The sequence below is a fragment of the Rattus norvegicus genome, chromosome 14, assembly GCF_036323735.1.
Source record: "Rattus norvegicus strain BN/NHsdMcwi chromosome 14, GRCr8, whole genome shotgun sequence".
Taxonomy (NCBI): Eukaryota; Metazoa; Chordata; class Mammalia; order Rodentia; family Muridae; genus Rattus; species Rattus norvegicus.
The window spans coordinates 80934484-80950916 of record NC_086032.1 but is presented as its reverse complement, the minus strand read 5'-3'; the positions used below and the strand labels follow the sequence as shown (position 1 = coordinate 80950916).

General features: G+C 42.8%; 1 protein-coding gene across 20 annotated transcripts in view; it reads right to left on the bottom strand.

Moving 5' to 3' along the window:
• The window catches only part of Haus3 (HAUS augmin-like complex, subunit 3), a 171977-nt gene that overhangs the window by 26096 nt on the left and 129448 nt on the right, over window positions 1-16433 (bottom strand). For 16 of the 20 annotated variants that reach the window (XR_010057411.1, XR_010057410.1, XR_010057409.1 and 13 more), the window contains one exon: window positions 2982-3064. The exons of the other annotated variants lie outside the window; for them this stretch is intronic. Coding sequence is in view for 13 of the 16 variants with exons in the window: in XM_063273606.1 (XP_063129676.1) it covers window positions 2982-3064 (83 nt within the window). In the remaining 3 variants the exon portion in view is untranslated. The remainder of the gene's footprint in view (window positions 1-2981; window positions 3065-16433) is intronic. 20 annotated transcript variants of the gene reach the window in all.

Sequence of the window (16433 nt, the reverse complement as noted above, 5' to 3'; positions counted from 1 at the left end):
GCTCTGGCTCAAGATCCTAGATAACACAGGGGATACACACATCTTAGGTGATAGAAGGGGCTGCCATGCATGCTGCAGGGGACTGGGCATGCACACCCACATCTCTTCCAAGTACCTTCTCTGCTTGTCTCATAGCCCATGGTCTTCCCTTCTGTTCTCATCACAGCTCTAACCATTTTCTAAAGGTGGTGTCAGAGCTATGTTTCTCCCTGGCTAGGCATTACTATCTAAAGCTTCTGGGTTACTCAGAAATGGCTTCTGTGGAAACACTCCTATATGCCATCATAAGTTGCCTGTCCAAGGTTCCTCCACTGGGTTTCCCAAGGCTCCGGAAGCACTAGAGCCTGGTGGTTTTATTATGCCCTAAGGCTGCTCATCAACCAAGTCTGGCTCAAATAAGGGAGGGATAGAGACATCATGAACTGAATAGAAGTACACAGTAATTCCAGCTGTTAGGTAGAGCAGGAACAATGGAGCAACCGAGATAGAAGCTCAGGGTGGGAGCCCCTGTCACCACCAGAGCTAAAAGCAGCAAATTACCCCCTTCACTAGCATCACAGCTACTGACTCACTACTTATTTACAGTCTTCTCCAGAAAACACCACGTGAACACTCAGAAAGAGCCAGTGGGTGCAGTAAGGCCATGTTTCTTTGGGAAACAACTATTGTGAGGCGAGTGCTGACTCTATTACTGGAGAGGCCAAGGCCAAGTAACACTTAGGACAATTACCCATTCATCCTGCATTCCTCCCTCCTGTGCCAGCTCCAGCTTGGAGGGCCAGGAGACCTCTGGAAACTTAGCCACACAGCTCACACCTGAAATGGGAGCCAGATAAACAGGAAGCAGACGACAGAGATGCAAGTTAACTATACCAGTTGTGGCTCCAGCAACCCCACGGGAGCCTTTAAAGGAAAAGGGGTGGGCAAAGAGGTACAAGGATTTTTGTGAGGCTACCAGGTCAAGAGGTGAACAGAACTGGGATTTGAGGCCTGGGGTGGGGGGCAACATTGGGGGTGCAGAATCCCAGGTATGGCAGATTTGCAGGAGGATCCAAGATATCAAGTTCTGCTCTGGCAGAATGTTGCTTCCCCTACCCCAGGGCAGAAGCCCCTGAAGTCTCGGGGATAGTAGGGAGGAGTTTGAGGAGGAAATGGGACAGGCAACACTGAGAAAAACCACCCGTATCATGACTGTACTCCTACCCTGAGTTTGATTACTGGCTTACACATTGCTTTCTAGATACTTTATAGGGTCTGATGCTCTCAAAGCACTGTTACTCGCTCAGTGAGTGCTTTGTCTTCTCTGTGTTAGTTAGTATGCAGAACTGAACTGATGGGCCCTCCTGGCCTCTTGGGCTCATTCTCAGGATGGGCATTTTATCCTGAACCAGACAAACTGGCACACAGCTGGTACTTGGCAGCCAGCTGGCTTTGAAGTGTAAAGTGGTCACAATGCAGGGTGTTCATGCCAGAGACCCATGGAGCCAGCAGGAAGTATAAGCTTAGGAGAGAAGAGTACCAGTGGAGCCTCAGGTGACACCACAGCTCCAGTTAGCAGACTGTAGCAGGCACCACATGAGCCATGAGATAACAGATGTGCTTTCTGTGGTAGCTACTGCCTTAGGTATGAGTAACTATTCCAGTGGTGGATGGTGCTGAGAAGGGAGAGGTGGGTGAAGATGGGTGAGTTTTATGCATGCGGCGTCACTCCTGTGACAGGGGGGCAAGGGCAAAGCCCTGAGCACTGGGGAGGTGATGTCTGTGATCCAGAAGAAACATTTGAAGCACACGTCCAAAGCACTGCAGTTAGACTGTGAGTTAACTAGGAGGGACAAGCATGCACCATGCTGAAGTTTACACTGAGGCTTATGGTTTTCCTTGACTGAACATTGGATTTCAGTGGTCAGGAGACTAATCTCTTCAGGGTCTATGTACAAGCTCCAATGTGCTCAAAGCAGTATTGACCAAAGCAAGGAGATCCATGCAGGCCTGGATCTGTGACAGCAGATTGACTGCTCCTCAAGGAAGTAATGGAGGGCTCTTCTGAGGGGAACTAGTCCCGTGGGTTGGGGGAGAACACATTCAAGGAGTTGGAGAGATGGCTCAGTGGTGACAAACACTGGCTGCTCTTCCAGAGGACTAGAATTTAGTTCCTGGAACACACATGGCAGCTCACAATCTCTTTAATTCCAGCCCTGAAAGATCCTTTGCTCTCTTCTGGCCTCTGGGGGGCGGGGGTGGCAGTGACATACATGGTGCACAGAGTACATGCAGGCAAAACACTCATGCACATAAATAAAATATTTTTTTAAAAACCCACTATTGATGGACTAATCAGGAGAGTGCAAAAGAGAAGAGAGGAGAGTGGATCAAAGTAGGACTACTTTTCCTGGTTTTGGGAAGAGGAGAAAGAGAAGGACAGTTCATTATTGAGTATGTGAGCCCATTTTGGGTGGTGTATGTTTAGGGATGAGAGTTTCTAAGCAGAGAAGATGCCTATCACTGGGGTGAGATGTGGGGTATGGTTTGGTCAGACTCTGAACTGCTATTGCTGCTCTTAAAGCATTGCTTCTCAACCTGTGGGTTGTAACCTCTTGGCGGGGGTTGAATGACTCTTTTACAGGGTCACCTAAGACTATCAGAAAACAAATATACCTACATTATGATTCATAATGTTAGAAGAATTACTGTTATAAAGTAACAAGAAGAATAATTTCATGGTTGGGGTCACCACACATAAAAAACTGTATTAAAGGGTCACAGCATTAGGAAGGTTGAGAACCACTGTCTTAGAGGGTTGATGGCATTATAAGTCAATGGCATGGAGTGGTTTGACTGATGTCTTATGGCATTACCACTGAGGTGTTTGTGTAAACAGCATACAATGACTCACAGAATGACTTCTCTGAAGCATGGCACACTTGAATACAGGCATTGGCTAATGGATGATACCAAGAACCCAGTCCTTCCCTATAGCTCACCGGCTCCATAGACCACGGAGTACACCACTTTCTTGGTCTGTTCTCTGTCCATGTGTGTCACACGTTCTATGGGAATGTCCTTCCTGTATAGAAAAATGGCATGTTATCTGGCATTGTTGGCACTGTTTGCGGAGGTACAGAATCCTGTCACCTTCCCTGGAGGTCCTCCATTAATTCAAGGCAGGGCTGTCCAGGAGGCAGCAGACACTTGTAATGTGGACAGTATTCAGCTCTCCCTAGGCTCCCAAAGAGACAGTGAGGTCTTGGCCCTCAAATTCTGGGGAAACCATAAATCAAAACTAAATATTGCTTTCACAAACGGATGTCCATAAAGCTTTAGAGGAACCTGATAAGTCCTGGGCCACAACTGTGGCCACTGTGGGGCGAGCTAGTTTTAGTCCCATGTAGTCCCTCACAGGACTGAATAAGCAGCTGTTGCTTTGATCTCCCATAAAGAGCAGGGTGAATCCCGCTCTGCAGTTACAGCATTCAGAGTAAGGACCAGCTCAAGGACCACATGTGGACTGGTATTCCAGAGAAGAAAACTGAAATAGTGGAGAAGCAGAGCCCTAAGGGTTGCTCCTCCCTCATAGGGGAAACTGTCTGTGCCTAAGAAGAGCTCCCCCTGACTGTTGCTCTTGAAAACATTCACAGCATCTACACCCAGTCTGAATGATAGAGTAAGCACAGAGTCATGCACCAAAGGACAGAAGTATCTTTCAGTCTTTGTGATTGTGGGTTTGTGTTGGGGTGTTGTGATCAAAGTAACCCAATTCTGTCTTAGCCTTCACTTCCTGTTTACACTGAACATCAAGGTGAGGGCTCAGGTGTGTGTGTGTGTGTGTGTGTGTGTGTGTGTGTGTGTGTGTGTGTGGTGTGTTCCTAGTATGTCACCTGGGGGCTCCCAGAGACTAAGCCACCAAGCAAAGAGCATACATAGAGAAGATTTGTGTAATACCTGTAGCAACTTGACGACCCAGGGAGGGGAGGATCCTGGAAGGGGCACCCTCTCAGAGCGGAAGAGGGAGAAGAGATGAGAAGAAGAACTCTGTGAGGGGGACCAGGAGGGAAGTAATATTTGGGATGTCAATAAATAAAATAATTAATAATAAAAATTAAGTGCTTTCATTTCAAAATACATTTTAAAAAAGGGCAAGAAAGCCAATCAAAATAATGTGATAGAAAGGTAATGATAAAGACAAGGTACTCCTTAATAAAATAAGGAGCAGAAAACAGGAGGTCAAATTGGAAAGCAGGGTCTTTGTTCTTACAGCAAATAAAAAAAGACAAATTAATTTCATCAAAAAAGGAATAAGCACAAATATACAAAATAAGAAACTACAAAGAAGAGTAACTCTTGGTGTGAAGAAATGAAAACCCAGTTATATGGACACTAGCATAGGAAAATTAGTATACAAACTGGTTGTAGAGTCAGGGGAAGCAGCTTGCTGGCAGAGGCCTTGCCTAGCATTTCCAAGGCCTTGGGTTTCATCCTCAGCATTGAAATAAAAATTAAAATTGACCTTGCACTAAATGTAGTGACATATTCCTATAATCTCAGGATTTAGGAGGTGGAGGCAAGAAGTCTCTGAATTCTAGAACAGCCTAGGGAATATATCAAAACTATTAAAAAAAGAAAAACTGACCTCATTACAGATGAAAGTTAATGAGGTTGGCTCACTAGGAGAACACTTGCCAAGCATGAGGTCTTGGATTCAACATCTAGTTCTTTTAGGAACATGTTAAACAGACCAGTATCTATTGAAGAAATGGAGAAAATGTTTAAGGAACTGTGTCATCAAAACACCATGGGTGCCTAGGTTGGTGGTGGCACATGCCTTTAATCCCCAGGGCTCAGGAGGCACTGAATTACAGTGCAAGTTCCAGGACAACCAGGACTCCACAAAGACACTCTGTCTCAAAACAAACAAATAAACAAAAAGATATTGTGACAAAAGCAAGCTGCATACATTGCTTGCTTTTCTTATTGTGATAAAATACCTGTGAATAACAACTTAAGGGAGGGTTTATTTAATGTGGTCCATCTGGTGGGAAGGCATGGCAGCAAGAACTTGAGGCAACGAACACAGTACACCTGCATTCAGGAAGCAGAGAGAAATGAATGCTGTGTCAGTTCACTTTCTCCTTCTTTTCAGTCCAGGACTCTAGTCGACAGAATAGTGTTGACTACATCTATAGTAGGTTTTCCTATGTCAATTAACCCAATCTAGAATGTCCCTCACAGATGTGTGTAGAGGTTTGTCTCTTAGGTGAGTCTAAATCCTGTCCAGTTGGCAATCTATATTAGCCATCACACTGGGCATGGTGGTGTGTACTCATAATCTAAGTTACTTGAAGTCTAAGGCTGGAGGATCATCACTTAAGCTCAGCTCGGGCAACACAGTGAGAACCTGCCTGCCCCCAGCATAAAAGGGTGGCATCAAAAAGCCAATAGATTATATGATATAAAATAAAATATTTGCATTACCCAGCTACTTAGACTTTTCAGGTAGATGGATGGCAACTTCAAGGCCTGTCTAGGCTTTTACTGTGAGTTTGAGGCCAACCTGGGACAACTTAGTGAGACCATGGCAAAAAACAATTCTTTTTAAAGGGCTGGGGAGATAGTTCAGTGATAGAATGCTTCCTTAGTATGTGTAAGGCTATGGATTCAATCAAGAACCACTCCCACTCCTCAAAAGAGGTGAGTATGAATAAAGGCCAGTAAAAACTGGAGGGAATATCAGCATTGTGTCTGCCAAAGGTTAATGAGTCGCAGAAGACACCACAAAAGTAAGAGTGACAAAATGAGCAATTAACAAAAGAAAAGTAAATGGTCAATGATAAGTAAAAATAAGGCTTGAAACAATCAGGCAAATGCAAATATATGTATTGTCTCATCTACCAAGCTGACAAATACTAAATTAACTTGAAGCATAGAGCAAAGATAGCAATGGTTGGGGCTTTTGATACACTTCTGATACAAAAGCCAAATTAGTAACCTTCTGAGAGAAATCCTTACAGTATATATGGACTCTTTACCTCACAATTCTTCTTCTGTGAATTTTAGTTTCTAGACATAGACTCAATTCATACTGCAGAAAGACATGGTCTTTCTACATTGCAGCCACTGCTTCCATTTGTCCTTTTTAGCACCCAAACCTCTCAGGCAAGAGTGCTGACAGCCCACCTAGCACATCAAGAAAAGCCTTTTTTTTTTTCAGAAAACTGCCCGCCATGTCAGCACAGAGCTGCCGCCCCCTAAGGCAGTGGTTCACAAGCCTTCCTATGTCTGCACCCTTTGATATAGTTCCCTCATGTTGTGGTGAGCTCCGGCCGTAAAATTATTGCATTGCTATTCCGTAACTGTAATTCTGCTACTGTCATGATGTAAGTATCTGATATGCAACCCACAAGAGGTTGTAAGCCACTGGTTGAGACCCGCTGCCCTACAGCCTTGCCAGTACTTCCTGTACATTTATTTGTCTTGGTCTTATTTCTATTGTCCTTATGCCAAAAAGACCCCCAAATCTCTAGTCAACACCTCTCAATCCCTATATAGCTACAGATGTTCACATATAAAAATTCTTATAGATATGTATATTCAGGGGACACACACACACTTAAAGAGTTGCAATCAAAGGAACACAGAAACCAGCTGAACAAATCAAACAACAAAACAAAGTATTCCTGTCTTATAACCTCAAATAGACTCGTCTTGAACCCAGGCTGATGAATAATTGACTGAATAAATTAATAAACAAGAGCGGACAAATTCCTATGTAGAAAAGGTACAAATTTTGTATACACTGCGAACTTCAGAAGACAAGGCATCACTGCCTACCCCTGTTACAGACAGTGCTTCATAATTTTGTCCCGCAGAGTACGGGCACTATTGGAGTCCAGTGACAAAGGTCAACATCAACCTTGATAAAATTCTGTTGAAGAGTATCCTACAGTTGAGGTCGTGAGACTGGTCTTCCTCCATGTTTGGCACCAGAAGGTCACAAAACAAGTGTGAAAGCAGGGGCAGCCTAGATATATCTGGCCAGGACTCACTGCTGGCCAAAACCATCAGAACGAATGATACCTCTAAGGATATTCACACCCACGTCTCCATGGGCATGCTGCCATTTCCCTCAGGTCACATCTGAGAACTTCCAGAATGTCTTGACAACAATGGCCCACCTATCCACTGGTAGTGGATGAATGTGCTGATTCCATCTTGCAGGAAAGCAAACATGAACACCCACTCTGAGCTCTCTTCATGCCCACCCCCATCAAATCCAGGTCTGGAGTCCCTAGCAAATAATAAAGCTCCCAGAGGGAGCCACACAGGCGACTGTCTCTGTCTCTCTGGTGCAGCTGAGAACTTCAGATGGTCACTCCTGCCCCTGAGATCACATGAGCAGAGACAGTTGTATCTGTGGCCATGGGAGGAAGTGACTGATGTGTAGATTATGGTCGTCACTGTCATATCATGTATTTCTCCCAGCTTTTCTCTCTGAGGTATTTCTCTGAGCTTGAGTCTTGTCACCATAACTATCTGTCATTTGAGGACGGAATGGGAATGCTGGTGGGACTCACCCCGCTCACCACTGCTCACTACTAATCCTGCATGACCCTTCCCTACACTCACACATCCAGCCATTACTAGCTCTTGTTGGTTCCATCTTCTAATATCACTGCAGTCTGGACCTTCCCACCATCTCTTCTGATGGCTCCAAACGCTCACTGGATGAGGTCCAGAACTTCTCAGCCTTTCCTGTATTATTATACTTCTTTGATAGCAACCACTGAGCAACACAGAGTGCCTCCCTGAAAGACATTTGGTGAACATTTGATTAAAGATGACACATCTTTCCCCCTTCGATCACTGAAATAAAGCGAAGGGAAAAAGTATATCTGAGCATAAGAAGAGAGGAATGTTTAGCATACAAGAGAGTTCAACACTCTTTCTATGGAAATAGCTGTGTGTGCATGAGTACAAAACACGTGTGGGTTCATGTGTGCCTATGCACAAGTGAAGGCATGTGTGCATGCCTTCATGTGGCAGCTATGGGGAGATTTGAACCAGCAGGACTAGGTTCAACCCAAGGCAGAAGATGCAGCTAGAAACAGAGAACGCATGAATTAAACACGTGTATATAGAGTGGCTAGCACATGTATATAGTCTTCTAACTACCTGTCACTCTACCTCCCAAATCTAAAACATGAATCTAGTGAGACTTTGCCCCGTCCCCACAGTGATAATGACAGTCATGAAATGAGCCCAAGCTCCTTCTGATAGTTCTGACAAGCTCCCTAACCAGCTTCGACATGCTAAAATACAATCACCCCACAGCCCTCTGCCTACACAAGATGTTCACAAGGAGGAAAGCTTTCGCATGCTGCTCACTCGTGTGAGCAGACACAGCAGGTTTCAGGCCTTCCTTATTTCTCCTAGCAAGAGTGATCTCTGTGACTTTCCCTTTTGCTTTAATGCTAACTTACAAATTACAGTCTGTTTTCAAAACTTCAGTCTTAATAGTTTAAGAACATGGAATTTAGGAAAGAAATGAAGGGACTATTCCTCTGGCCTATAGCTGAGAAGGGAAGAGTGCACAGGTCCAGGAACTGTCATGTGAGACCTTGGTGTGCTGTGCTAGAGTGGAGAGCATCGTACTTGCTGAGGTCTTCTTGTCCCTGTTACACATTTCCTCTTGGAAAAAGACTCCCAGATGTTAAATGTTTCTATGTCCCGTCAAAACTGTCCTGAAAGATTCCTGTAACTCCATTAAAAAGGTTTTTACTTTATCAAAACTTGAGAGACTTTTCAGTTCAACAAGAAGGCTGTACCTGGTAATTTCTTCCTACACTCTAGATGGATTAAACAAAATCCTATGGCTTGCTGGGTAGCACATGCTTGTAATCCCAGCACTTGGGAGGTTGAGGTAGGAGAATCTCCAATTCAAGGCCAGCCTGGGCTACATTATGAGACCCTACTTGAGAACACAGCACAGCACAGCATGAGTTGCAGCTGTGGCTCCCAGTAAAGTGCTTGCCTAGCATGGAAAGGTCCTGGGTTAAACCTCCAGTGCAAAACAAACAGAAGAACCGCAGCTTGTTGCTGCCTATCTAACCAATCACTTGAGCTTTCATTAAGTCAGCATCTGCTTTACTGCATACTAAAGTTTAATGGGGATGTGGATCTAGATATAAGTGTTAGTTTTCTTTTTTTCGGAGCTGGGGACCGAACCCAGAGCCTTGCGCTTGCGAGGCAAGCGCTCTACCACTGAGCTAAATCCCCAACCCCAAGTGTTAGTTTTCTAGTGATCATGTTTTTAGCAACCATGCTTTTATATTTTAATATTTGTGAGATCAGTCTTATTAAACCTTGTTTGTGACTTTCATCATAAGCTGGAGATTAGCTGTAGGTCACTAGAAATAACCGTATCTTTGGGCATGTTTAGTAGGGCATTTCTATGTCAATGTAAAAACAGAGGATGTGTTAATAAAATTCAGGTTTTTCTCTGGAAATTTTTGTGCTTTTCTTATTTTCATTTTTTCCCACAGGAATCTTGCACTTTCAAAATTCATCATACCATAGGCACTTTTACTTTCTTCACTGTATCTTTTCTCCCATTTCATTCTCTACAATGATGACTGTTTATACTTAGGAGCTGGACTCTGTGCACTAATTTATCCTGTTTAGCTTCTGGACCCAAGTGTTGTTAAGGGCTTCCCTTTATTGATTCTTTCAGCTTCCTAGGCAGAAATCACAGTGTTCACAAAATTATAGCTTGTTTCCTACTCTGTAGTGTTTGTTTATGTTATTTTGCTAGAGCAAGCAGGACTCTCACAGTGACAGTGGCTTGTCTGGTTCTGAACTTCATCGAATACCCTGGTATTTTATGCTCAAGTAGGATGCCTGATTTTTGGCTTGTGGCAAAGAAGTCATTTGAGAGCCAAGGGGACTGAGAGCTCAAGAACAGCTTGGGCTACAACTGCAAAGTTCTTTCTACACAAAACAAAACAGTCATACAAGTAGTAAATGTCATAGCTGATCTGGAGCCCAGAGAGAACCAGATTTGGAGAGAGGGTCTTCTGGGAGCCACGGAGAAGGAAGAGGGACAGACCATGCACAACCTTGGGGCACCTCACTGTAGGGCAGAGCGATTAGTTTCTAGTTGCTACCCTCAGAGAACAGACTTGGGTGACTAGTTGGGTGAGGGCTGCTACCTGCTCAGTCCCAGCTTGATTCTTTTAGGGCTGCTTGCCTACAGAGGCATTGCTTTCTACTCTGTTCTTCCCCTAGTGTCAGTCCTGCAAGCAGGGCAACCTCTGCAGTAGGGGCTTTAAGGTGGTTCTCCACCTTAAAGGTAACTAGGACAGGCCTATCAGAGTATATGCAAGCCACTCTCCCATGGGCTTCATGGGAGTGGGAGAACCTTCATGGTTCCTGTGTTAATTTCTTTTCTTATTGCTCTGACAAAAGCGATGTAAGGAAAGGTTCATCTTGGCTAATGATCTGAAGGGACGGCATACTGCACAAGTGTGAGGCAACTGATTATATCCTCTCCATGGTCAGGAAGCAGAGAAAGACAAATGTTCACATAGCTTTCTCCTTAGTGGGGACCCCAATCTACACATGCTTCCATTCACATTAGCAGATCTTACTTCTTCAATCAAATAACTCTTTTAAGTGACCTCACAAATATACCAGTGATGTACCAGCCGGATTCCATCTTCAGGTAAAAAGCCATTTTGTTATAAGGTCAGAATAAGTTGTTTCTATTTGCTACAAAATTAAAGTTTGACTCACATGTACTCTACCCTAATAAGATAGGGTGTTCTGTCAAGGAACCTTGAGATGTTCTGCCAAGATGACCTGTCGAATAATCTAATCTGCTATCCACTTCTGTAAAATTTGGTTGCAAAATCCTCATTACAAAACTCCAGTTTACACTTTCTCCCTATAAAAGGAGGCCTGAAAAGTTAACTCACACAAATGCTGTTTTAGAGAGTCAGTCCTATGCATAGTACTGAAGCTTAATTGGCTTTCATTTGAATGGTGGGTTTCATTCTTGCCTGGTGAGATTATGTTTCCTGGGTGATTCCAAACCATGGAGATTAGCTTCAAGTCCACTCCTTGTCAACCTGACACCCAAATATATCACTTCTAAACCATACATTCTATCCCTGGCCCAGTAGATTCATGGTCATCTCATAATGCAAATTTCCCTCTGACCAACTTCGAAAGTCTCTTAACAGTTTCCACATTATTCAAAAGTATACTCTTCTGAAATTCAAGGCAATCTCTTATCTATAAGCCAACAACAACAACAACAACAACAACAACAACAACAACAACCAAGTTATATACTTTCAATATACAAATATCACAGAGTTAACATTCCCATTCCCAGAGGGTAAAACAGGGGACGGAAGACAAGCAGAGAAGATCAGACAAAGGAATACCAGAATCCAGCAAGGCAAACATCGATTCTTATATCTCCATATTCTGTATCTGGACACTTGCTGGCATTATTTGGATTCAATGGGCTTGGGTAGCCCCACCCCTCAGTTTTACCCCCTATAGTACTATCCTATCACTCTCTGGCTAGTTCCATTTATACAGCTTTTCTCAGTAGATGTCCTAAGACCTCCAATATACTTGGGTCTTCGCTACAATTTAGGCTTTACTTTTACAGGCTTCCACAGTGGCTTCAGAATCTTCTTGTAGGATCTGACCCTGCTTGATGGAAGCCTCCATGACCCCCTCATCCCAGCATTTTGCTGCTCAAGTTCTTTTGCCAGTTCCAGATGTAGTCTGACTCCCTTCTACCATAACTGTAGTAGTCTCTGTGTGCCTTGGTGGTTGAATCAGGAAAAAGACTTCCTGGAACTGTTGTTTTCCAGTACAGAAGCCCTTCAGCTGTTCAGTTCACTCTCTCCTTCTGATGAATTTGCGTTTTCAGAGGACAGTGATGTCTTTGATCAGTGGAGTCTTGCCCAGGAGCATCTTTCCCATTGTTCCAATGTAGAACCTCAGATTTCTCTTTATCAGCACTCTATCAGTTACAGCTGCTTTCTCCGTGTTTGCCTTGTCTGCAACTTTATACTCACTCATTTCTTTGTTCCCCACATTTCCCATTTTCTCTACCTTTCTTCTTTACCCTCATTCGAAACCTCAGCAAGTGGAGAGAACATGGACCATGACTTAACTCAAATACTATGCTCCTTAAAAGTTCCTCCAAGAGGGGCTGGGGATTTAGCTCAGTGGTAGAGCGCTTACCTAGGAAGCGCAAGGCCCTGGGTTCGGTCCCCAGCTCCGAAAAAAAGAACCAAAAAAAAAAAAAAAAAAAAAAAAAAAAAAAAAAGTTCCTCCAAGAGACTTAGCCCATTATTTTTGAATTCAGCCTCACTCAAATTTTCAGGACACAGACAAACTGCAGCCAGATCCTTTGCCAGAAATGTAACACTAGTAGCCTCTACCCCAGTTTCCAACAGAGTGCTGTTCACCTCGGAAACCTTAGGAGCAAGGCCTCCACTGCCCATATTTTTTTCAGCTTTCTGGTCTCCTACACAAGCACTAAAATGGACTTGTAAGTTCTTCTTACAGCATTTTAGGGATTTTTCTAGTCTTCATGTCTATACTCTTCCTCATTAATCCTGCCAAACAAAGCTATACACACACACACACACACACACACACACACACACACACACACACATACATACATATATACATACATACATACATACATACATACATACATACATACATGGTCAGGTTTGTCACTCTACCAGCTCCACCTCTTTGTACAAATTTTCTGTAGTATTTTGTTGTGACACTAATACATGACAAAAGCAGGTTAAGGGAGGAGCTTAGTTTGGCTTAGGGTTGAGGAGATAGACTCTATCTATCATGGTGGGGACAGCATGGAGGTGAGAGTGTGAAATGTCTAGTCACATTGTGTCCACAGTCAGGATGCAGAAACATACAAATGTTGATTGTTTTAGTGAGAGGTTTCTATTTCTGCAGTGAAACACCATGATCAAAAAGCAAGTTGGGGAGGAAAGGATGTATTTGGCATACACTATTCATCATCAAAGGAAGTAACACAGGAACTCAAGCAGGGCAGGAACCTGGAGGCAGGAGCTGACTGGAGGCCATGGAGGAGAGCTGCTTACTGGTTGTGTAACATGCTTGTTCAGCTTGCTTTCTTAAAGAGCCCGGGACCAGTCTAGGGATGGTACCAGTCACAATGGGCTTGGCCCTTCCCCATCCATCACTAGTTAAGAAAATGGCCTATAGGATTGTATACAGCCCAATCCTATGGAAGCATTTTCTTAAATGAGGTTCCCTCCTCTCAGATGACTTCAGCTGTGTCAAGTAGACATAAAAGCACCCAGCAGACTGATCTCGGCCTGCCTTCTCCTTCCATTCAGTCTGTGATTCCCACCCACAGACTGATCTCGGCCTGCCTTCTCCTTCCATTCAGTCTGTGATTCCAACCCATAGGATGGTTTGGCACACACTTAGAGTAGTCTCCTTTCTCAGCTGTCTAGAAATGCCCTCCTAGACACACTCAAAGGTATGTCTCCTCAGAGATTCTAAGATTCAGTTAGTTCACAATCAACAGTAATCACCAGTTTCTTTTTGAATTCTGTTCCTCTGACTCCTGACCACTTTCTCTTGTGCTATGCACTGCTGTGTCTCTGCACCACTGGATCCTTGCAGAGCACCGTTTCTACAGCACTGACTTCTGAAACTCAGCCAACAATGGAACACTGAAGGGCAGAAAGTGGTAAGCACAAGTCAAATTTCTTGTCCTCCTGTCTGGCTATAGGTTGTGAGTAGGTTATGAAGTAAGCTATATATCCCTAGTGTGTGATTGTGGAATTCTTGTTCTACTAAGGTCTTACAGTATGTATGAGAAACAGAGATGAGGATAGACCAAGCAAGGGAAGAAAACCATCAGCCCATGAACAGAGCAACTCTCTAGCTCTGTTGGAAATGAACACTGACAGAATGGCTCTTTCATCAAACCTGGCTGACACAGAGAATGGGCAATACAGATCCCACATCAGCTGCCACTCTCCTGACAGCTTTCTGGAAAGCAGGGAGGAGTGTACAGCCTATCTGGGGTCTAAGTGCCTCTGTCTATCCAGCAGAAAAGCAACACTGAGCCAACAATACAGTAACCACAAGGTGTTAGGGGAAGGTTTCTTTATCAAGAGAGAGAAATATGTTTTTAGTTGCTGGTGATTTTGAATGTCCCTCCATCCCTACATTTGGGCAGTAAGAAGCATAATATAGTTATGGTTACATAATACATATTTATTTGTGTCTTTTAACTGGAGTTTTTGTCTTATTTATATTTAATGTTTATTGTTAAACTATCTGCATTTTGTTTTCTGTTTCTCCTTGTTTGAATTATTTTAGGTGAACCACAAGATTTTTTAGTGCCTCATTTTGCTTCTCCCATTAATATTCTAGCTGGCTTTCCTTTAGTACTCACTGTCTTACCTTAGAAATTACATATGCATCTTTAAGACCTGATAGCCTACACCTAAGTACCTCTGTACTTCATAGCTGTTGTAAGGTCTTATACCAGCAGAATTCTACCCTTTTTACTTTGGGTGTCTTTATCTTTTACTTTCATCTGTGTTTGAAACTTTAAAAAAGGTATTGCAGAATTCAAGTATTATATGTAAACTACATTAATAGAGACATGAAATATGTAAAATAAAAGTGAGCAGCATGTTCCATCTCTGCTCACTGTAGTATGCTAGTCTTATAGGCTCGGGGCTTGATCTTATTTCTCTTCAGCCTGAAGAACTTTCTTTAAGTCATCCTACTAGTGAAGAAGTACTTAGACAAATTCTTTCACATTTCTGCATATCTGAGGACTGTTTTTGTTTTGCTTTAATTTTTGTAATTTTCTAGATGATAAATCCCAGACAGTTTGAGCACTCGGGGATTATCTTCTACCTCTGTATTTGCTGTAATTATATTTTCTTCCTTTGCCAATGTATCTTGTCTTGTCTTCTACTGCTGATTTCCATCTTTGGGTTTTACAGTAAAGATTTGAAATGATTTAAAGTTTTTTGGATATATAGGTTATTGTTAATATTTGAAAGTTTTCAGTCATATTTATTATACCTTACCTTCATTCTCTTCTCGCCTTGTGAAAGTTGACTTATTTTATTTTATCCCATGTATGGGTTTTAAGTGATCCATGTTCTTTTTCTCTGTGTCTCATTCTTGTCTCTGTATACTGGTGTAGATTAATGGATTTTTTCTCAGGTGAATTTTCTCCTCCTCCTTTTTATTCTTGTTTTCCTCTGTCTCCTCCCCCTCTTCCCACTCCTCTTCTTTTTGAAATTCGGGTTCTCACTATGTCATCTTGGCTAGTCTGGAATTTACTAAGTACATCATACTGGCTTTGAACTCATTGAAATCCACCTGTTGCTGCTTCCCAAGTATTGGGATGAAAGGTGTGTATCACCACACTTGGCCCATGCTACATTTTTTGGTTACTGTTCTGATATGGTATTTGTCACTTTAATGATGTTCTTCCTATCTACAGTGTTCATTGGCTCTTCAAGTTCTTCTTAAAGTTCTTAAAGTTAGCACTTAGAGCCCCCTTTTCATCTAAAATATTGTTGGTTTTTTTGGTTTGGTTTTGTCTTTTGAGTGTCACTATGCAGACCAGGCTAACCTTGAACTCACAGAGATCCACCTGCCTCTGCTCCTGAATGCTGTGATTAAAGGCAGGAACTACCGTGCCTGATATTTTTTAGCATATGTCAGGCACAGCAGTGTATTATCTAATATATATATATATAAAACCTTATCAAAGTATATATAATTTTTTCCGCAGCTGAGGACCAATCCAAGGACCTTGAGATAAATCCTCAATCCCTTTTAATATATTTTTATTAATTGAGAATTTCATATAATGTGTTTTTGATCACATTCATTTCCTATTCTTCCCAAATTTATCCTCCTACTTTTGTGCCCTTAAAAAATACCACCAAGTCTAATTTGTGCTGCCCATCCCCACCAGAAACCATCAGCTGTGAAGAACTACACACTTCAGCATCTTCATTACGGTTTTTAAGCACTCTCTTTCACAGCTTCATACCTGGACTGTTCCTTCGGCTGACTTCTGTTGAATGTTTACTCTCTTGTTTATAGAGCATATTTCTTGTTCCCACTTACCTGAATTACTATATTCTGCACATTTTACAGAAAATAACAGTGGATACTGAAGCAACATTTACTACCTATAAAAGGCACACTATTCCTGCTGGATCACAAAGTTGGGAGCAAAGTCGATTTGATCTGTGGTGAGGTTGGGCCTTGACTTCTTTGCAATCTTGCAATCAGTTTATGAGTGGGCCCAGAAGCTCTCTTTCTATGGGGTCAGTAGTATGAGAACTATACAGATAAAGGACTTC